Source organism: Citrus sinensis, chromosome 6 (genome assembly GCF_022201045.2).
Source record: "Citrus sinensis cultivar Valencia sweet orange chromosome 6, DVS_A1.0, whole genome shotgun sequence".
NCBI lineage: Eukaryota > Viridiplantae > Streptophyta > Magnoliopsida > Sapindales > Rutaceae > Citrus > Citrus sinensis.
Genome location: NC_068561.1, coordinates 21,521,822 through 21,545,865, shown reverse-complemented (window position 1 = coordinate 21,545,865; position 24,044 = coordinate 21,521,822). Strand labels below are relative to the sequence as shown.

Genomic DNA, 24,044 nt, shown 5'->3' with positions numbered 1-24,044 from the left:
TAAGTTAACATAATTCCAACGTAGATATGTTACATATTACATTCGAAAGTTTTTTGGAACCCTAGACAAAACTCAAAAAAAAAAAAAAATTATTAAGAGTAGTTTGGAAATTTTTTTTAATTTTTTTTTTCTTCTTCTTATTAATTTTTTTTTTCCTTTGCTTCCCTAATCACAAATTTTAATTTGGTAATAAACTTAAAGAAAGAAAGAAAAAAGAGACAAAATTAAGAAGAAATTGGACAAGATTAGTTTTTTTTTTTTTTTTAGGTTTTCAAAATTTTATACTATTATGTTTAATTAATTAATTTATTTTTTCAGGTGATCAAAAAAACAATTCCTCCGTCATACTCATAAACATGAATTTTGGTAATAAATAATTAAAAAATGATGGCCCATCACCTCATCTATGACCATCGCACTAACAAAACTAAAGTATCTAATGAAGCAAAGGAAAAAAAAAATCACGGAAGAAGGGGACGGCTACTTAGGGGAGAAGACGATAAAAGAAATGAGAAGAAAAAAAAAAGGTTTAACATCTATTAGTTTTTTAATATTAAATAACCTGTAAAACGATATGCTTTTGTGTTTACCAAAAAAACTAAGATTGAGTTCAATTTTATCCATTCAATAATTTAAATGACACGTATCAAAATTAATAATCATGACTTCACATAAAAACAACACTAATTCGTTTAGTTGAAAAAAAAATCACAAAACATAATTTTATTTTGTAGATATTTGATTACTGATAGGATTCTAGGGTTTTGATTAGAGAATTAAGAGAGAATAGATAAAGAATTTAAAGAGAAGGGAGAAGAATTAATAGGAATTAGAATTAATTTTATTACTTGTCTCCTAAAAACATAATAAAAACCACTTATTTATAGTAGTTCAAGACACTTCTCAAACGTGCTATGGTAAATGGCTGAGGCGGCAGCCAATCACCGTGTGGCTTCCATTTCTGAAGGGTTTTTAAATCAGTTAGGTTTGTTTCCTTTTTTTTTTTTAAGGTCCTGCATATAATTAAGATAGAATACTTACAATTTAAAAATTATAATACTAAATTATTTAGTAACTATTGTGACTTAAAGATTAAATTTGATCCCACACTTTATCATTAACCAATCATTTCTTAGTCAAAGATAACTAGTGCTGTAATTTTGTAAGGCTTTCGCGAATATACAAGGAAAATCAATATTTAAGGAGCAGATCAAATGGGCAGTTTCTTTTACGGTGTTGGTTGGATGCTTGAATAAAATCTTTATCTCATGTTTGATAGCACAAGAGGTGAGGTCATAGTTCGTGGGGTCAGAACAACAAATGAGATTAAGATTACAGTCGTGTTCTGCTTTCGAAACAAAAAAGGATAGTTTCTGCAACTAAATTCTGTCAAAAAAATACTTGCATTCTTATTGAACAAAGTACATTACAAACATACATTTATATCACAGTCAATTACTAAACAAGAAAAAGGAAGTACAAAAGAAAAAAAAAATGTGGTAACCTTTTGTTTCCCACATGCTCACTTAGGTCTACCATTCTTAAGATTTAAGCTGGTTTATCTCCTTTGGAAGTTGATGGCCTTGATGGCATAGGCAAACACAAACAAGAACACAGCCATCCAGACAATATGCATGATACTAACGACAGGAATGAAATCTTTCTTGAAATCATAATTATCTTCGATGAATTGCTTCACTGTCATTTTAGTATTATTACCATCAGGAATCTCCACAAGTGACTCTAAGTCACCAACTTGACAAGTCACAAGGCCATACAGATTCCAAGCCACCGGAGAAAGCCAGTAGTACCACCTCCACCAGACAGGAATATCCTGTAACGCAGATCGAGTGTCAGTTTAAAAATGCACAATGCAGAATTATCAAGAAATTAAAACTAAAACTTGCTTCCATGCAGCTCTGTCTTGTTCATTTTCAGCTTAACCACCTGCACAATTTTTTATGCTATGCCCTCAACGGCTTTAGGGATGATTTTATTCAAATTGGCATGGATAAAAATGGAAAATCAAATATGGAACAAGTATTTTGTTTGCAGCACATACCGATCTGGCAACGAGGAAACCGGAGAACAAGTTCCATACACTAAGGAAGAAGGACAAGACAATGGTAGCAACTTGCTGGCCAGGAGTCAATGCGACAATCATCATTCCGTACAATGTGAAAATGATAAAAGACGCCCACATGAAGTAGAAGAACAAGCAGAATTTTCCCAGCTCCCACTTGAATCCAATCATCGCGTAAAGGATAAGAACATACACAACACTTTGAACTGATACATATATTATCTCTACGGCTACCTGCAGCATTAGGAGATGTTCATTAAACAGCTTGCAAATAATAAAGTTTCTGATCCATTACAAAGGGAAGATAGAATCGAAACACATTAAGTTCTTGAAGAGATGAAATGTATTTCTTACTTGAGCAAGTGCATAAGGCATTGCAGCAAACATCCCTGCGGCTCTTTCACGGTAGTATACTGTTCTCTCAACGCAGATAACGGGTATCACGGATATGGCATTGCTGGTTCCAAGGAAAATACAAATAGAATACATAGCTCCAAAAAGATTCTGCAGATCTTGTTGTTTGGAACTGTTTAAAAAAGAAAAAAATATATATCAATTTAATTCATACAAAACCAATAGTTTCAAATTTTCATCAAGACAAACAATTTAAGCACACTTTATATAGAAGGAATAATCATATTAAAATTTAGAGTATTGACATTTTGCAGAATTTTTTTGTATCGTACCGCTAATGGTAATTTAACATAAGAACCAAATAGAAAATGGAAGTCAACTTACGTCTTCTGTCCTTTGTCCCAGTAGATTAAACCAAAGAAAATGGCAATGACAAGAGTCATGCCAAATCGGATAGCATTGTACTGAGGGTTTCTCCAATAAGACCAATACTGTTTCCAGAAACAAGCCCTAAATTGGGTTAAAAATGGTTGAGAGTATTTGGTTGGGAAGTAGAGATCTGACGAGCCAGGTGGTGGAGTACTAAGCTCTTTGATAAGTTCCTTATTCCTCCTGAAAGGGTGTCAAGAAAGTAATAATTTAATAAAATAACTTGAAATCCGCGCCTATATGAAAAATGAATTAATTTAAAAATGAGCCGTAGCATGTTGAAAATTTGAAATCATGTGTTGGACTCAAACTTACTGATGAAGCGATGAATCAGCATAAACTTCAGCAAAATCAATTCCCAGTTGATTCTCAACTGAAATGTTACTGACCTCCAGCATCCATGTTGCAGGATTGTATGCTTCCTTAATTTTAGGAACCCCTGGAACAGCCTGATTGTTTATTGATGTTAGTGCATGTTTTGATTCTTGCTAGTGGTAATTCAATTACTACTCAAGATCAGAGCCAAATATTCATTAGAAATTTTTAAAACTGAAATGATTAAGTCTATCATTTGTCTTTTCAAAACTAAAGAGAGCCATCCACAGAAAGAGCAGGAAAAAAGGGAATGCTAACCTCAAAATACTCTATGAGCTTGTGAGATTCGTGACCAAGAGGTCCAGCATAAATGACGCGGCCCCCTCTTTTCAACAACAATAGCTGCAACAACCACAATATCATTTTCAATACATGCAACAAAATGACATATTTCTGAAGAAAACTAACAATAATATATTTATGATGAAAACTTATAAGATTTGGAAAGTACCTCGTCAAATGCTTCAAAAATGTCTATGCTTGGCTGGTGGATTGTACACACAACTGTTCTCCCTGTATCCACTGTATTTCTAACAGTACGCATGACAATAGCAGCAGCTCTAGCATCAAGCCCAGATGTAGGCTCATCCATGAAGATGATAGAAGGGTTAGCAACCAATTCTACAGCAATCGTCAATCTCTTCCTTTGCTCTGTCGAAAGACCACTTACTCCGGGAAGGCCAACCATAGAATCATTCAATGATTTGAGCTCAACAAGCTCCATAACTTCATCAACAAACATCTGCCAGACACAAAGGAAGTAGAGAAAAATAAACACACAATAGGATCATCAGGTAATTTGTCAAACCACATTGAAAAGAAGGATTCTAGATGAAATATATACCTTTCTTTTTTTCGTATCAACGTCTGAAGAAAGACGAAGCCATGCTGAGTAGAGGAGAGATTCATAGACGGTAACATAGGGTGAATGAATGTCATTCTGTTCACAATAACCACTCACTCGAGCAAATGTTTCTTGGTTTTTGGGATAACCAGAAATTTTAATGTCCCCTTCAATATATCCTCCGGTCTTCCTTCCTGCCAATACATCCATCAGAGTTGTCTTCCCCGCACCACTTACACCCATTAATGCTGTCAATACTCCTGGCCTGAATACACCGCTGACACTGTGTAGCAGTTGAAGACGATCTTCTCCAACTCCTTCAGTCTTCATTTCCTGGAGTAGAATGCCAAGTAATTACGTCAAATTTTGGCCGCATAAATGAAAAGAGTTGTTTCCAAAGCAATTAGATATCTACGTCATATGTTTTATCATGTATTGAGACGATGACTTACTGCAGGCATATCCACGAAGTAGCTCATATTGTCGAATGTAAGTGAAAGGGGCTGGAAGGGTAAAATCATCCCCCTATTAGTTACATTTTGAGCAGCCCCAACAGTTTTAGATGAACTTCTCACTGCCATTTGCATACCTGCAGTAGTTCAAAATAGTTTGGGCATTTATAACGATTTGATATCATAACCAATAGGAGGTTATAAAAAGTTTGATTGTAAATCGGAAGCTTAATTGCAGCTATATTATGGTAGCATACAAGTTAATCAACCTCTCATACGAAAACAGATCAACTGCATGTTAATCTCTGACTAAATCACCAGCAGAGACAATGGGAAAAAGGCAAGAATAGAAGGGAAGAAAAAAAAAAACACTAAATGAGGCAAGGCAAGGTCATAAACCTTCTGCTTCATGTCCAGATGCTCGCTGCTTCTCTCCATCTTCTTCTATGACAGTCGAATTTGAATCACCAATAGCTGAAACGTATATCCCACATTTTGTGTTGGTCAAGATAGAAACTTTATTTTTATGCAAAGAAACAAGGTTTAAATTCGATTACTTACGATTTAAGTAAGCCAAAGCTGCAATAAACAGAAAGTTGAAGAGAAAAGAAAATCCAGTCAGTGCTCCAACGCCAATCCAATACCAATTACTTTCAGTGGAGAAGCCCCTAATTTTGAGAAGTACTTTCCCAATTGTAGGTTGATTAATACTGGGGTCTTTATTTTGCTGCAATATATTGAAACATATGAGTTATGGCGGATGAATTATGGCCAGGAAATGAGGAAAATAAGAGATGACAATATTTATGTGTGTAAAATGCATTTATCATTTATATCAGTAAATGGAATGAGAATCACAAGAGGAAAAAGTCAAAGCAAAATAGATCTTACTGCATCCCATCTTCCACCAAGGAATTCATTTACAAGTAACGAAGTCTGTCCATACATCATAGGGGAAATATAGTAGCCCCATCTCAGAAACGGCTCAATGTCATCTGCAGGCACAAAATGAAAATATGATTGAACTGATCCATTATTCCTTAACGAGAATAGAATTTCTATTAAAGGCACAATTTTTTTGTTCATAATCCAGCAAAAAATAACTTAATAGTGAGAAAGAAAAAGGTAATCAGCTTACCTTTGGCCATGACGAATCCTCCAAGCGATATCATGATTAACAAGATGAAAGTACCCAGTGTGTTTGAAATAACTTCAGTTCTTCCAACAGCAGCAACTAACCGGTAAAGAGGCAGAGACATATTATGAATAGAAAAGAATGCCAAGAATTGCTTGAAGAACCTAAAGGAAAGAACAAGGAGATAAATTTCAGTCCAAGAAACTCAAATAACTGTTAGATCTAGCACTGACTCATAGCTATGAAAAATCAAAAACTTAAAATCCACATATTATAGTTGTACTGTCAATGTTGTGAGATATAGAACTGTGACTCTAAGAACTACCATTACCTGCTTGCTGCTGGATCATAACCTATGGTGTAGTAAGTCAGAGCGACCCATATTGTTGAATCCAGGATTGATATTGGGATCCTGAGAAGCCATATAGGTAAGGCAAAAGCCCAGGAAGGATAGAATAAGTGATCCCTTTGTTTGTAAAATATGGGGAGCCTCAAAACGGTCATTGCATTTTCAGCAAACCCGTTAAACATTATATTGAGCAGACTGAAAAACAGTGCTCCAAAATACCTACTGCCACCATTCATATCTCCCACTGACATTTCTGTTCTGAAGTACACCGTCATGCAAATTAAGGACATGAATGTTAACTGGAAAGTCTTGAAAATATATACAAACGAATTGCGCTTCATTAGCAGCCACTCCCTTGCAAAACATGCCCTGAACAATTCCCATTTTGAAATACCATACTTCTCTTTCACCAACGAAGCTGGATGGGCTTGGGATTTATCATAAGGGACCCTAAGATCCGATGCAATCTGCTGGCCCATGTGGAAAGATTTAAAACCTTCCACAAAATCAGACACTGGAATATATCTGTAGGGTTGGTTTTTTCTAAACCAATATTGTTCTTGATCCTTTTTCGAAGTGACTTCTTGCAGAAAATCTGCAACTCCTTTTCTTTCAGGGCATTTGAAACCCATGTGTTCAAAGAACTCAAGGACATTATCACGTGGACCTTGGTAGACAATTTGACCTTCTGAAAGTAAGATAATATCATCAAAAAGATCATACGTCTCTGGTGCTGGTTGCAGAAGAGCAACAATCATTGTTACATCCAGGATGTGAACCATTTGCTTCAAAAACTTGCAAATCTGAAAAGTGGTGGAGCTATCCAACCCAGTTGATATTTCATCCATATAAAGAACATTTGCCGTTCCAACCAACATCTCTCCTGCACACATTAAAATTGTTAAATGTTGATGCTTTGCAATAAAGAAAATAATTTTTTTTTAAGATAAAGCAACAATTTTTAAGAAGCTGCTACTGCTAGAGAAACTTATGAATGAGCAATCAAGATTGCCAAGGACTTGTCGCGGGCAACATACCAGTTGTAACACGCTTTTTCTGACCACCAGAAATACCTCTTCTCATCTCATCACCAACCATAGTATCGGCACATATATCCAAGCCAAGAATCTGTTATGGTTAATAAATTTTATGTATCATGAAATATGTTACGAACGTGTGAAACAAAACAAAGTTGAAATGGAGAGCAAACCTTGAGAACATAGTCTGTAACCAAACTAGTTTCTTGGCCTGCAACTGCCACAGCTTTCATGAATGCATCAATCTCAGGATCTGGCTTAATTCCTGCTTGTTTCTCTCTTCTCGAAAGTTCAGCCAGCAGTTCATATCTTGTACCAACACCTAAGCATCTTCCTGAGAAATCCAGTGTCTCTCTCACTGTCATCTCTCCATGGTGAAGATCATGTTGACTGATGTAAGCACAGGTTCTCTGTGGCACAAACTCATTCAATTCATGGCCACAGTATGTGATTTTCCCAGATGCCTGTGCAGTTCTCCAAATCCAGATTGTCAGAAACTTATCTAAGATAATTAAACATAAAGTAATCAGAGATCAAATTGTAAAGAGATGGGAAACAGACCCTCAAATCTTTACCAAGCTTCCCAGCAAGAGCCAACATCAATGTTGTTTTCCCGGCACCAGGAGGACCAAGAAGTAGTGTCATCCTGAAATTTCTATGTCAGTAACCGATACAACAAATATTGGTTAATCAGATCACAAAACATATTTCATGAAATTAATTACCTTGATGGTTTGACAATCCCACTGACATCTTTAAGGATCCGAACGCTTCTTTTCTTAGATGGGACTAAATGCAACAATCCTAGAGCGCTCTATTTTCCATGAAAAATCAGAAGAACAACAATTAATCTTCAAAAGAATTTTAGAAATTGGCAGACAAAGATACCAAGAATAAATGGAAAAGGGGAAAAAAAAAACCTCCAACATGTTCAAGGCAACATTAAGCAAGGTAGGGAGAGCTCTGGTTCCAACATGCACATCACCTTCTACGGATAAATGATCATATCGAACTTCAATCTTAGGAATCTCAATTCCCACTCTGTTACAATCATTAATCACAAAGAAGTGTACCATTAAAAAAAAAAAGTCAAATGATTCAATCGGCAAAATCAAACAAAATAAAATGAAAAATACTTGTTTACCTATCAGTTCTGTGCCTAATTCTTTTAAGGAACTTTTCATTATCCTCTTCAACGATTTTCAATATACTTTCGAGCAACCGCTTCTTGTCTTGGACGGCAAGATTACTGACATCAACTTCATGTTTAACAACTTTTCCATCTTCAAGAACTTGGTTTAGCATGCCCTTCTTTAGCCGATCGTAGGTCGGCAGCCGCTCAATGGCGGCCCACCGCAGCTCCTCTTCATCGTCCTGCCTTTCACTCCTACTGAACACATTGTCCGGCGCATTCCATACTTCCCGGATGCTGGCCGACGCCCAGCTCCGGCGGCTACCTGATGATATGCTCTGCCCCCCTCTCACGGAAAATGATCTTGCTAGATCGTCTGCCACGGTGGCACTCATCTTGCTGAGTTCAATCCAATCCTCCTCTTCTTCTTCTTTATTTTTATTATCTTTTTCTTATTAAAGTCTTTAGAAAATAAGATGTAAACCGATTGAATATAAACGAAAAACTTTACAAAACAGCTTATGGCTTGAATCAAAGAATGAAATTGAAGCTGGTGGGAGAAATGAATTTTAAAAGGGAGTGTGAAGGGTGCTAGTGGATGCAGCAGCCTGGCAATTTATAAAAAAGAAAGACTACTTGCGTGGAACGTTCGTCAAAGCAGGCGGGTTCTGCATTTATTTTTTTTTTTTAATTTAAAATTCTTAATTTTGCAACACGTTTTATTTTGTTATTATTGTTATATTTGTTTATTTAGTCTATGAAATTTTATTGATTAATGATTATATTTCGGTAATGGAAATAATTTACGATGTAACGCTCGTCAAAAGAGGCGGGCTCTCTCTGTTTATTTATACATCGACGTTTGGATCACGTTTCGGGTTTTGTTTCTCATGGATCATGTTATCAACTAGGGACCTGTCTATGGTACAGATTCTGTAACAAACATCTCCCGTCATCCCACCATCCGATCTTCTATTGTTTAGTTTCTCACCCCACATCCAACCACATCCAACGGCTGATGCTGCAGTCTGTAGCTTACAGATTCTGTAAGCTAGTCAAGTCCTATCAACTAGACCAAGAAGTCTGTTGTCCAATTCATGATATTGACAGCTAGTAGTTGGCGAAGATGAGGAGGAATCTTCGATTATTTATATTAGAAAAAAGTCGAAATAATTGCATCGAGACGCTGTAATTTGGGAGGAGCTTTTGATTTTATATTTATATTGGTCAAATAATTGACGAAGAGTTTCTTCGTCTTCTTTTGTAGACTCTATTCATCGGCAAATAGAAATTCTTCGCATTCGTAAAAGAGGGGCTCAACTCAAACCTTTTGCTTCTAGAGAAATAAAAAAACCTACAGGTTTGGATATTTTGACAAATGAACCCACCTTGTTCAATTTCTTTACACATTAGTCCTTAACTATCGTTGACCATTTAAAAAAAAATCTAAACATATTGATTGAAGTCGTGATTTTAATCACCACGACGCCGTTTAATGATGTGGCAATTATTGTACTCAGCTACTTACCCCTCCAAACAGGTAACCCTACAATTTTAAATATATTTTTAGTCTCCTACAATTACGAAAAAGCCAAGCAAGGTGATGGAGATTCGTCGGTCCATCTTGATTTATATTTATTTTAAAAACAAGAAGTTGATGGAGACTTGCTGATAATCTTATCACTGATATTTAGATAAAAAAAAAAATCTAGACAAAATGCTGACAACAACGGCATGATATTGATTCTGATTTACTTGTCTAATTACGAATTAAATTAATTAGCCAATAGTATTCCCAATTACTATTGATACAGTACTATCTATTGGGACTTGTTGAATTTTGTTGACAGAATTTGTGAAATATGCATGGCTTACACGAGTCATTATTTTCCTGAGCATTCAAAGTAAAAAGAAAAATTCTCCTTGCTATATAATTCTCTTTTTATTTTTGAAGGCTGAACATGGGGTTAAGAGAATTGATGATAATGGTGTTGACTAAAATGAATCCATCTAACCATGGTTTATATATACCACAGATCCTAGGGAAATGTATATAATATATCTGAGATCATCAAATAGATTAAAAAAAAAGATAATTAAGACGTGTATGATCAATATTAAATCTGTAGAGTCCCTATCAGTCCCTGTTAAAATGATATCTTTTTAGCTAATTTTAACAAGATTAGCTCCGTTTGTGTAACTTATGCCCACTCCTAAGGGGCGGCGTTGCTGCATGAGCTGCTCATATATGGTGGCTGAGAAGACGCACCTTTCAAGTCCTAATTTTTGAATTGTCTAGTATTTTTGTTTTTGAAATAATATTGACTATTTGAAAAAAAACTCACTAACGAATTAAAGAAATTCAAAGGTAGTGAATTTCGTCATGATGACGTTCTTGTAAGCCATAAAATTGAATTTTTTTTTTATTACAAGAACTAATGCCTAGAATTACAACTCATATTACATGAAAATATTTATTAATATATTTACAATCAGACAGAGGGATATTGACTACACTCTCATTTTAAGAGAGACAATTATTTATATAATTGAGAATGAAATTTTAGCCCCACAATACTTTTGTGGGGGCTTGAACTGCTGCCCCCACAAGTGTGAGGGTAGCAGCTCAACCACTCATGTTGGAAATATTTATGGTGCATCTAAATGGCTAGATTCCGAATTTTTTTTTTAAAAAAAACTATTTTCTATTACCATGCAATTTATTCTTTCATAAATACGTTTTCATTGGGTGGTGAGGATGAGACATTATAAAACAAAAAAAAAAAATCCCGACACATTATAAAAATTGACGATTATGCATACTATGTGTTAATACTTTTGTGTTAAAATAACCAAAAACCTCATTCAATGTAAACTTATAATTACTAAATTATCCATCAACGTAAATTTAATTTAATTTTCTACCATTTTCTTGTTCTTTAATATATGCTGAATAAAGAGAGCAGAATGGTGGGCATGCATACATGATTTCTTTATTAAACAAATTAAGGAGTTACATACAGAGGAAATGAAGTGGGGAAATCTCGAGAAATTAGGCTGAGCCATTAGTGACGGTGGTTCTGGTTCTTTTTTTTTGTGAAAGAAAGCTGAAGCACCGCTGTGTGATCGGTGTGTGTTTCGTTTTCTTTCTAATTCAATAAATAGAACACATTAATTTTTTTTTTATTTCTTTTACCTGAAAATTTCGAAATTAATGCGGAGAATCTTGCCAGCCAGGATTTAGATAGAACAAAGAAAATTATAATATAGTTTTGCTCCCGAAGTTATTGTAATGCTGGCACGTATTAATATTGACCAATAATGTTTGCCTCTGGATGAGAATATGAGATGACAAAATAATTAGTTATTTTAAAGCTAAGTTACAGTTTATTAAGACTTTACAGGCTGGTTTTTTTGGAGTGAGTACTGTATGATTGCATGTGCATTTCAGTTTTCTAGAATTCATATCATTATCAATCAAAAAAAAAAAAAGAAGAGGAACAGAGCATGAAAATGGGGATAGGGTCATAGGAAGAGAGACAAGAGAATATGTGATAGGTAGATACGATCCATATATTAAACCTGAACTAAAAGCCAATTCCATGTGCGTTCCAGTTTTCAAAAAATTATAAAATTTTACCAAAGAATGATCCTTTAAATGCATGTGACATCATTTAAATACAAAATGAATGTCTCGGTTATATAAAAAAATATTAACTCAAAAACACCATTTGAATTTATAGAGTTGTAGGTGCATAGATTTACACCAGCAAATCCTATTTCATCACATTATCGTGAACACGAAGCAGCTGCACTTGGACGGACATTCAAGAGAAGGATAGTTATTTTCCTCCATAAACAACTACATATACATAAAATGGGAACTTTTCATTTAGAAAGGGATTCTCTCTTTCAATTTCTCATACACACAACTGAAGAGAGATGCAGAAAATTAAAGGGGAAAAAGAGAGAGAGAGAGAGACACACACACATAATAGATTTTGCAGGAGCATTAATGTCCCTCAGTTGTGTGTATAAGAAATTGAAAGAGAGAATCCCTTTTTGAATGAAAGGTTAGGTTCCCTTTATATAGTCAGTATAGTGTCTTCGACGAATATCAGACCGACATTTTAGACCTTTGGAAACTCAAGACAACAAAGGCTAATTTAGCCATTTTAAGTAATATATGATTTCGTCCCCTTAAATATTACCATTTTTTTATTTTTTATTTAGAAAAAACACTGGTTGAAAAAAAATATATATATATATATATAACAGTATAACACCAAACGTGCCGTTACATAGCAACTTCATTTTAATACCCTCGCCTCTGGTATGAAAGAGAGGAAGTTGGCTGGAATCATCAAAGTCAGAGATAACGTTAAGAAGTTTGCCGAGCTCACACTCAACGATGCACGCGCGTGATAATGAGAAAGATTTTTAATCCAGAAAGAAAGGGAAAGGATCATTTTTTGCTTTTCTCAAGAAAGCTCAATTTGCACGGCAGTAATGCAATCAGCTCAAAAGACAAAAGCCTTTCTTTCAGTTGCAGTACAGTTAATAATATTTTCCAGACAGTTAGGCAAGGCCTGTTTCGGTGTGGGTGCTATATATATATATAGCCTACGCACCTCCATTTTTCAGACGGACAAATTGTCTGAATTGGTCAAGTGAAGCATTGTCTCTTAGCATGTCCGGACGTCAACTCAATGAGTGCTGCTGTGTCGCATTCTGATTGGAATCAGTCCTCCAGCAAGTAATATGCGCGGATCACAATAGTACTGCCACTGGACGAGAAATTTTGCTTATGATCTTCCCACGTGAACAGAGTGAAAGCATCCTTAATCCTCGTGCACAGCGGGCCCACATATGGTCACGTGGGGCACAAGATTCTTGTTCACTTCAGTTTTCTGTGTTCTTTAACTCCATCAGTAATCACATCGCTTTTCTGTAACAGGGGACTTCTTTTACTTTTTATTTTATAATCGGAGATCCTTACGTTACATAACTATACAATTATTTATGCAGCAGTTATTGAATTTTCATCCAACAGTTCTGTAAGTATAAAATAATAAAATAATATTATTTTTATAATTAAATAAAATTTTTATAACTACTGCATAATCATATATATTACATGATTATATAACATAACAAAAATTTTTATAATCATTTAGTTACATTATTATTATTATTATTATTATTGTTATTGCCCTTTTCAAAGAGCTTCAGCTTGCATTATTATTATCAGATAGGTATAATTATAATATAACCGTTTCTGAAATTCAAGGGCTAGTGGTTTTAGACGTTGGATTTTTCCAATTAACAAATTTAAATATAATAAATAAATAAAATATATAAATAATGATCCTGTCTTTTAAATACCCAATTAAAAAAAATGTTATGTATTCGGTTTCCATAAATATCTGTAGCAAGACACCAAGGAAATAAAGGAATGTCCAAAGTACGAGTTTGAAGGTGACCGGGCATGACTTCGGATTTCAATAACCGCAACTCTTTTTTTTTTTTTTTCTTCTTTTTCTTTTAACGAACCACTCTAGTTAATTTGATGTGGGTTTGGTTTGAACTTTGAATCAAGTAGCTTTGATCTTGACATTACACCTATCATATATCATAATTAAAATAAATTATCCTTTCTCATACATTGGATCAATTATTAAATACATATTAAAAGGTGAAATAATGTTTCTTTTCAAAAATATTATGAATTAAATAATAAATATATTTTCAAAATTTCATCATCAAACAATTGTGACTTAAGCTTCCAACAGAATTGCAAGTATTTATCAAACACTCTAAAATTATAACTTAACTTCCTACTAGTAGTACCAAGTGTAGGTAAGTGGATTGATATTAGTATTTTGCTTGATGTGGTCAAAGTTTATTGATTTTATGAGAAAATATCTATCAAAAAATTCTTAATTTTAGGGTATAATAGCTGACAATTATTTGGTAGAATTTGTTAATATCTTTTGTCTTAGGTAGAGAGTTCAAGTCTCTCTATACGGTAGTGAGAGTTTATTTTCATATTTCCTATGTTGGGCTTTATATGTGGCCTTCTATTAGACTTATATGTAAATTTCTATTTGGGCTTAATTATAACTATCGATTGAGTTTATACATAGTACTATAATTCTAGTCAAATTTAGACAATCTATTAAATATGACAAATAAGGTAACGGATTTAGGGTTTGGATGCTACTTATTATGGTCTCGGGGGTCTAACTGACACATTCATCAGATACTGGAGGTCCAGGTATCAATGCTCTGTGAGAAAATCCTCACAGTAAACATGTAAATAATATTAACTTGATGAATGAAAGAGGGAGAGAGATACCAAACCAAAAACACAGACAAAGCTGTACAAGGATCGGATGATAATTCACTGGCTAGTGAAAATCCCACTGTTTTATTTAGAAACGCGAAAGCAGAAAACTGGCATACTTCCTGGTTAATGGACTTTTAATTCTCCATCTGCATGCAGTCAATACTTTCAAGATACGTAAAATATCACAACTTTGAAGAGAAAACTCAGAAGATTGTTTGAATCCTAGAGAAAACTCCAGGATCAAGTGGGGGTATTTTATTAAACTGAATTTTTCCATGGGCTAAGAAATATGTAGATATCACAGTTTCTATGAAAAATTCTTTGCAAAAATTAAACTGCTTTATTCATTTAATTTCCATAAAAGAATACATTGGATTCCATATCACAATTTCTACTTAAAAGTCCAAGTAACAAGCAAAATTGAAAGATTACAATTCTAAGAATAGGTAGCATTCTAAAGATTTGAGCTACAGGTTTATCTCCTTTGGAAGTTGATGGATTTGATGGCATAGGCAAACACAAATAAGAAGACGCCAATCCAGGCAAGATGCACAACAGCGACCACAGGAAGGAAACTAGTCTTGTAATCGTAATTATCTTTGACAAATTGCTTCACTGTCATTGAAGTGCCATCAGGGATCTGCACCAGTGTCTCTATGTCACCAACTTGACAAGTCACAAGGCCATACAGATTCCAAGCCACCGGAGAAAGCCAGTAGTACCACCTCCACCAGACAGGAATTTCCTGTTATGTATGCACATCAACTGTTAGTCTAAAAAATAGATGCTACAGAATTGTGAAGAAATTAAAATTAAAGCTTGCTTCCATGCAGCACGGTCTTGTTCATTTTCAGCTTACGCAGCTGCACAAATTTTTTATGCTATGCCCTCAACGGCTTTAGGGACGATTTTATTCATATTGACGTCGATAAAAATGGAAAATCAAATATGGAATAAGTATTGTGTTTGCAGCACATACCTCTCTGGGAATCATGAAACCGGCGAACAAGTTCCATAGTGCAAGGAAGAAGGACAAGACAATGGTAGCAACTTGCTGGCCAGGAGTCAATGCGACAATCATCATTCCGTACAATGTGAAAATGACAAAAGACGCCCACATGAAGTAGAAGAACAAGAAGAATTTTCCCAGCTCCCACTTGAATCCTATCATCGAGTAAAGGATAAGAACATACATGACAGTTTGAGCTGTCACATATATTATCTCTACTGCAACCTGCAGCATTAGGGAGTGTTCATTAGTCAGTTTGCGAATAACAAAGTTCCTGTTCTATCACAAGCGGAAGTTAGCTATCGAAACACATTAAGTTCTTGAAGAGATGAAATGTATTTCGTACTTGACCAAGTGCATAAGACAATGCAGAAAACATCCCGGCTGCTCTTTCACGGTAGTATACCGTTCTCTCAACACAGATAACAGGTATCGCAGACACGGCATTGGTGGTCCCAAGGAAAAGACAAACCGAATACATAGCTCCTAAAAGATTCTGTAGATCCTGTTGTCTGGAACTGTTTAAAAAAAGGGGGGAAAAATTTATCAATTTAACTCCTAAAAGATTCTGCAATACTAATTGTAGTCTAATCAGTTTCAGCATAAGCACCAAAAGGAAAAGGAAAGGGGAGTCGACTTACCTCTTCTGTCCTTTGTCCCAGAAGAGAAGACCGAAGAAAATGGCGATGGTGGCAGTCATGAGAAATCGAATAGCATTGTATTGAGGATTTCTCCAGTAAGACCAATACTGTTTCCAGAAAGAAGCCTTAAATTGAGTGAAAAATGGTTGGGAGTACTTGGTTGGGAAGTGGAGTTCCGACGAGCCAGGTTGTGGAGTACTAAGCTCTTTGATAAGTTCCTGATTTCTCCTGAAAAGTGATTCAAGAAAGTAAAATATAAGAAAAAGACCAAGAATTCGCGGCAATATAAAAAACAATATGAGTAACCAAAAAAGGTGTTGGGCTCAAACTTACTGATGAAGAGATGAATTGGCATAAATTTCAGCAAAATCCACTCCCAGTTGATTCTCAACCGAAATATTGCTGACCTCGAGCATCCATGTTGCAGGATTGTATGCATCCTTAATTTTAGGAACCCCTGGAACAGCCTGAATTTTCATATATATTAGTACACATTTTGATTCCTATTGGCGGTAATCCTATTTCTACTGCTCAAATTCTGAGCCAAAAATTCATTAGAGATAATGTAATGATCAAGTCAATCATTTGTCTATTTAATGATAAGAGAACCAACCACAGAAAGGAAAAAAAGGCAAGCTTACTTCAAAATATTCTATGAGCTTGTGAGATTCGCGACCAAGAGGTCCAGCATAAATGACACGGCCCCCTCTTTTCATTAACAAAAGCTGCAACAAGCACAACATCACTTTCAATATGTGCAATGAAATTAGACTAGAAAACTTAGAATAACACATTCCCAAGAAAATTTATAAGAATTCAGCAATACCTCATCAAATGCTTCAAAAATGTCTATGCTTGGCTGATGAATTGTGCACACAACCGTTCTCCCTGTATCCACTGTATTTCTAACCGTACGCATGACAATAGCAGCTGCTCTAGCATCAAGGCCAGATGTTGGCTCGTCCATGAAGATGATTGAAGGGTTAGCAACCAATTCTACAGCAATTGTCAATCTCTTCCTTTGCTCTGTTGAAAGACCATTTACTCCTGGAAGGCCAACCAAAGCATCCCTCAATGGTTTAAGCTCAACCAACTCCATAACTTCATCAACGAATATCTGCCGGACAAAAAGGAAGAAGAGAAAAAATAATCACAATTGGATCATTAGGTAATCTTTCAATGCCTGCCGAAAGAGTATAGACGAAATTAGTACCTTTCGTTTTTTTGTATCGACGTCTGAAGAAAGACGAAGCCATGCTGAGTAGAGAAGAGATTCATAGAGAGTAACATGAGGAGAATGAATGTCAGTCTGTTCACAATAACCACTGACACGAGCAAACGTTTCTTGTTTTTTGGGGTAACCAGAAATCTTAATGTCTCCTTCGATGTATCCTCCGGTCTTCCTTCCTGCCAATACATCCATTAGAGTTGTCTTCCCTGCACCACTTACACCCATTAATGCTGTCAGTACTCCTGGTCTGAATGCACCACTGACACTGTGTAACAGTTGAAGACGATCTTCTCCAACTCCTTCAGTTTTCATTTCCTGGAGTAGAATGCCAAGTAAATTTTGTCACAGAAATGAAAGAGTTGATCCCAAAGCAATCAGACATTTATGTCACATTTTTAATCATGTACTGAGCTGATGACTTACTGCTGGCATATCGACGTAGTAATTCATCTGGTTGAATGTAAGTGAAAGGGGTTGGAAGGGCAAAATCATCCCTCTTCTTGGTGCATTTTCTTCTTCTCCAACAATTTCAGTTGAACTTCTCACTGTCATTTGCGTTCCTGCGGTTGTTCAAAATATGTTCAGGCATTTATAACATTTTGATATCATAACCAATAGAAGGCTATGAAATGTTTGATTGTAAATCAACTTCTGTTGCCAAAATAGATAATTTGCTTGTTAATCACTGGCAGTTGCTATAGGAGGAACAAGCAAGAAAAAAAAAAAAAAGTTAAAGATGGCAAGGCAAGGGCATAAACCTTCTACTTCATTTCCAGATGCTCGCTTCTTGTCTCCATCTTCTTCAACGACAGTTGAGTTTGAATCACCGATAGCTGAAATGTATGTCCCACATTTTTTATTGGTCACCATTGAAACTTTATTTTTATGCAAAGAAACAATGTTTAAATTCGATAACTTACGATTCAAGTAAGTCAATGCTGCAATAAACAAAAAGTTGAAGAGAAAAGAAAATCCAATCAGTGCTCCGATGCCAATCCAATACCAGTAACTGTCATTGTAGAAGCCTCTCCTCTTGAGAAGTGCTTTCCCAAGTGTACGTTCATTAATGCTGCGGTCTCCACTGGGCTGCAATAGAATGAGATATATAAGCATTGGCAGATGAATTATGGCCAGGAAGAAATAGCCAAAGCATAAAAGGCCTTACCACATCCCATCTTCCATCAAGGAATTCATCTACAAGTATGGAAGTCTGTCCATACATCATAGGCGAAACATAGTAGCCCCATTCCAGGAATGGCTCAATGTCATCTGCAGACAAAAAGTAAATGACTGCTTCAACTAAAGAGAAAATAGCTTCTATCAAAGGTTTCAGATTTCTTATTCAAAATACCAATCCTTGCCACTATTAATAACATAGTGAGAAAAAGGAAATCAACTTACCTTTGGCAATGATGAATCCTCCGAGTGAAAAAATGAGTAACAAGGCGAAAGTACCCAGTGCGTTTGTAATAACCTCAGTTCTTCCAATAGCAGCAATGAACCGGTAAAGGGGCAGAGCCATATTGTGTATACAAAAGTATGCCAAGTATTGTTTGAAGAACCTGAACGAAGAAAAAATGAAATAAATTTCAGTCAAAGAAACTCTAACCACTATGTAGCTAGCACAGATGCAATCTTTGACAAAACAATAAAATATGGAAATATAAACTCAAAATCCTATGGTGTAGAAGTACAATGAAAATAAGCTGTAAATCTGAGTACTACTTTTACCTGCTTGCTGCTGGAGCAAAACCTATTGTGTAGTAGGTCAGAACGATCCATATTGTTGAATCCAGGATTGATAATGGGATCCGGAGAACCCATATAGGTAAGGCAAAAGCCCACGCAGGATAGAATAAGTGATCCCTTTGTTTATAAAATACAGGTAGCCTCAAAACAGTCATTGAAAGTTCTGCCATCCCGTTAAACATAATATTAAGCAGACTGAAAAACAGTGCTCCGAAATACTTATTGCCACCTTCCAGATCTCCCACTGACATTTCTGTTCTAAAGAACACCGTCATGCAAATTAAGGACATGAATGTTAACTGGAAAGTCTTGAAAATATATACAAACGAATTGCGTTTCATCAGCAGCCACTCCCTTGCAAAACATGCCCTGAATAATTCCCATTTTGAAATACCATACTTCTCTTTCACCAATGCAGCGGGGTGGGTTTGGGATTTATCATAAGGGACCCTAAGATCCGACGCAAGCTGCTGGCCCATGTGGAAAGATTTGAAACCTTCCACAAAATCAGACACTGGAATATATCTGTAGGGTTGGTTTTTTCTAAACCAATATTGTTCTTGATCCTTCTTCGAAGTAACTTCCTGCAGAAAATCTGCAACTCCTTTTCTTTCAGGGCATTTGAAACCCATTTGTTCAAAGAACTCGAGGACATTATCACGCGGGCCATGATAGACAATTTGACCTTCTGAAATTAAGATAATGTCGTCAAAGAGATCATAGGTCTCTGGTGCTGGTTGCAGAAGAGCAACGATCATTGTTACGTCCATGATGTGAACCATTTGCTTCAAAAACTTGCAAATCTGAAAAGTGGTAGAGCTATCCAATCCAGTTGATATTTCATCCATTAAAAGCACCTTTGCTGCTCCGACTAACATCTCTCCTGCACACAATTAGATTGTAAATGTTAATACTTGCAATAGAAGAAAAAAACAATTTCATAGTAATTATAAAGCAGCTACTACTAGAGAAACTTGTGACTGAAGAAACAAGAATTTCAAGGACTTGTCGAAGGCAACATACCTGTTGTAACACGCTTTTTCTGTCCACCAGAAATACCTCTTCTCATCTCATCACCAACCATAGTATCGGCGCATATGTCCAAGCCAAGAAGCTGTTACGGTTTCTAAATCTTAAGTATCATGAAATATGTTACGAACGAAATAAGCTAAGTTGAAATGAAGAGCAAACCTTGAGAACATAATCTGTAACCAAGCTAGTCTCTTGGCCTGCAACTGCCACGGCTTTCATGAATGCATCAATCTCAGGATCCGGCTTAATTCCTTGTTGTTTCTCTCTTCTCGAAAGTTCAGCCAGCAGTTCATATCTTGTACCAACACCTAAGCATCGTCCTGAGAAATCCAGTGTCTCTCTCACTGTCATCTCTCCATGGTGAAGATCATGTTGACTGATGTAAGCACAGGTTCTCTGTGGCACAAACTCATTCAATTCGTGGCCACAGTATGTGATTTTCCCAGATGCCTGTTCAGTTTTCCAAATCCGGATTATCAGAAACTAATCTAAGATAACAAACAAGAAGTAAGAGAAGTTTTACTAGATTGGAAACGGACCCTCAAATTTTCATGAAGCTTCCCGGCAAGAGCCAACATCAGCGTTGTTTTTCCGGCACCAGGAGGACCAAGAAGTAGTGTCATCCTGTAATTTATATATCATTTCAGTAACCAGTACAACAAATATTAATTCTTCTGATTTGAATAAATGGTTCAGGAAATCACCTAGATGGTTTAACGATTCCACTGACATCTTTAAGAATCTGAACATCTCTTTTCTTCGATGGGACTAAATGGAGCAATCCTAGAGCACTCTATTGACGATGAATAATCAAAAGAACATCAATTATAACTCGAATGAATTTAAAAAATTGACAGACAAAGAAACCAAGAATAAATTGAAACCAAAAATAAAAATACCTCTATTGTGTTCAAGGCAACATTAAGCAAAGTGGGAAGAGCTCTGCTTCCAACATGCACATCACCGTCTACGGATAAATGATCATATCGAACTTCAATCTTAGGAATCTCAATTCCCACTCTGTTACAATCATTAATCACAAGAAGTTAACCATTAAAAACAAGTGAAACGATTCAGTTCACAAAAAAAGACTAAGTAAATGAAAATACTCGGTTACCTATCAGTTCTGTGCCTAATTCTTGTAAGAAACCTTTCATTATCCTCTTCAACAATTTTCAATATGCTTTCCATCAACTGCTTCTTATCTTGCATGCCAAGATGAGTGACATCAACTTCATGTTTAACAACTTTTCCATCTTCAAGGATTTGGTTTAGCATCCCCTTCTTTAGCCGATCGTAGGTCGGCAGCCGCTCAATGGCGGCCCACCGCAGCTCCTCTTCATCGTCCTGCCTTTCACTCCTACTGAACACATTGTCCGGCGCATTCCATACTTCCCGGATGCTGGCCGACGCCCAGCTCCGGTGGCTACCCGATGATATGCTCTGCCCCCCTCTCACGGAAAATGATCTTGCTAGATCATCTGCCACTCTAATACTCATGTTGCTGAGTTTAATCAAATCTTAACCGACCTTTTTCTTAGATCTTTTTTCCTTTTTCTTCTTGCTATAACTCTTTACAGAAATATAAAATAAATAATTAAGAAATAAATGAAAATGAAAACTTTGCAAAACAGCTTAATTAGTTTGAACGAACGAATGAATGTCCGGAAAAAAGAAAGGTTTCCGAAACCATGGGATGTTTTCAGAAAAGTACGACAAGATGAGAGAATCAGAGAGGGAGTGGGGGGGCTATTTAACAGAAACGATTTACGAGAAAACGGTAGTCAACAGGCGGGTTCTGACTTTTAAGATTACAAAATAATTTTAGACACGTTGGTTCTTGGTATTTCTGTTTGGAGGCCAATGTTGGTTTGTGGAATCGTTGTTAGTCAACAACGATGACTAGTCAATATAAAATCGGGAGTTTCTCTGCATCTAGATGCTGGATTATTGTTAATTAATGTCGAGGATGCTTCTTATTATAATATATTTTATAATTATGTTGGTGAAATAATTGGGAACATTTTCTTCATCTTCTCGTAGCTGTTTATTTATTTATTCATTTATTCTTTTACCCTTTTTGAGCAGCCTCTTCGAGAAGCCTTGAAATTTCCATGTTTGACAAGTAGACGATTAACATGGTATGGTCTGACTTCAGCTATTTTGGCTGCAACACCGGTAAGGATATTTATCACTTAACTCCTTGTCGTTTATATAAAGGAACTCCAAGAGCCAACATTTCAAAAATGTATCACATAAGTCCTCCTCAAGTCTTGAGCACATTTATATTTTTTTAAGTCCTTGACTAAGGTGGCGTTTGTTGTTTTTGTCTGAAATCTGAATAGACCTGAATTAGTCTGAATTCTGAATAGATCTGAATGTCTGAATATGAATAATATGTTTGTTTTTTCGTCTGAATCTCGAAAAATAAGTATTACGTTGTTTGTTTTTTTCAACTTAAAAAGCTGAAAGTATGTACTTTTATATTTATATCCTTATTAAATTTGAATGTCAAATAAATAATATATTAAATACCACAATATTTTAACATTTATAAGTAAATTATATTCAAGTGAATACATAATTATTTTAAAATTTTAATATATAAAATACCATAAATTTCAAATTTTATAGTATATAATATAAGAAAGAAAAAATATGGATATTTTTATGTGGGGTAACTGTCTATGGGTAAGTTTTGGGATAGACATGAAAAATAAATTATAAAGTAGGAATATTTTTTACATTAGTATGGTGGCATTTGTTTTTTAACTTAATGACTTAAAGTGGCTTAACTTAATTAATTAAGTTAATTAGAGGTGTTTATTTTTATAACTTAATGAGACTTTTTAGATAATTTTGACTTAATAAAATTAGCCAATTTTTTTGGCTTTTTACTTAATGGAGAAATCTGAATTAAGTCAATTACTTGCTAATGTCAAAAATATCCTTGCTTTATAATTTATTTTCCATGTCTATCCCAAACTCACCCATAGACATTTACCCCACATAAAAATATCCTTATTTTTTTCTTTCTTATATTATATACAATAAAATTTAAAATTTATGGTATTTTATATATTGAAATTCCAAAATAATTATGTATTCACTTGAATATAGTTTTACTTATAAATGTTAAAATATTGTGGTATTTAATATATTATTTATTTGACATTCAAATTTAATAAGGATACAAATGTAAAAGTACATATTTTTAGTTTTTTAAGTTGAAAAAAACAAACAACTTAATATTTATTTTCTGAGATTCAGACGAAAAAACAAACATATTATTCAGATTTAGACATTCAGATCTATTCAGAATTCAGACTAATTCAGGTCTATTCAGATTTCAGACAAAAAAATAAACGCCACCTAAGTAATTGACTTAATTCAGATTTTTCCATTAAGTAAAAAGTCAAAAAAATTGGCTTATTTTATTAAGTCAAAATTATCTAAAAAGTCTCATTAAATTATAAAAACAAACACCTCTAATTAACTTAATTAATTAAGTTAAGTCACTTTAAGTCATTAAGTTAAAAAACAAACGCTACCTCAATTTGACGGTTGGAGAATATTAATGAATAACTTTAAAGAAATATAGATAATCTTTATATCAATTTGCATGTTAGTTGCTTCAAGTCTAATAAACCCTTATTTTTAATCACATAATTTTTTTTATCAAATAAAGGCAACATAAATTTTTCTATAAGTTTAAATTTTTTATTTTAATTTTTCCCTTGGTATTTACATTGATTTTAGTCACTTCAAACCCTTAGCATGCATCACGCATTTGAGTTTTAAAAGATAACTAAATTTATTGAAAAAAAAAATGTCCATATGCCA

The 24,044-nt window shown here is 34.9% G+C and overlaps 1 protein-coding gene across 2 annotated transcripts; it reads right to left on the bottom strand.

The window, feature by feature from the left end:
• Positions 1-1,384: 1,384 nt before the first annotated feature.
• Positions 1,385-22,045, bottom strand: LOC102614353 (ABC transporter G family member 34-like). 2 transcript variants are annotated; one of them, XM_006481763.4, is made up of 21 exons: positions 21,632-21,945; positions 8,203-8,515; positions 7,979-8,099; positions 7,784-7,872; positions 7,620-7,704; positions 7,232-7,522; positions 7,059-7,149; positions 6,004-6,904; positions 5,676-5,836; positions 5,429-5,532; positions 5,099-5,264; positions 4,937-5,011; positions 4,538-4,674; positions 4,086-4,418; positions 3,693-3,983; positions 3,500-3,583; positions 3,182-3,315; positions 2,822-3,049; positions 2,438-2,609; positions 2,063-2,317; positions 1,385-1,834 (listed from the first exon to the last, which is right to left on the bottom strand). In XM_006481763.4, exons 1-21 carry the CDS (start codon positions 21,699-21,701, stop codon positions 1,559-1,561), a joined length of 4,377 nt encoding a protein of 1,458 aa, XP_006481826.1. In that variant the 5' UTR covers positions 21,702-21,945; the 3' UTR covers positions 1,385-1,558. The 2 variants fall into 2 exon arrangements, with proteins under 2 accessions (XP_006481826.1, XP_052299638.1); XM_052443678.1 differs by lacking the exons at positions 1,385-1,834; positions 2,063-2,317; positions 2,438-2,609; ... (15 more) ...; positions 7,979-8,099; positions 8,203-8,515 and adding exons at positions 14,857-15,284; positions 15,519-15,773; positions 15,895-16,066; ... (14 more) ...; positions 20,906-20,994; positions 21,101-21,221 and having other exon boundaries at positions 21,319-22,045.
• Between the last annotated feature and the right edge of the window lie 1,999 nt (positions 22,046-24,044).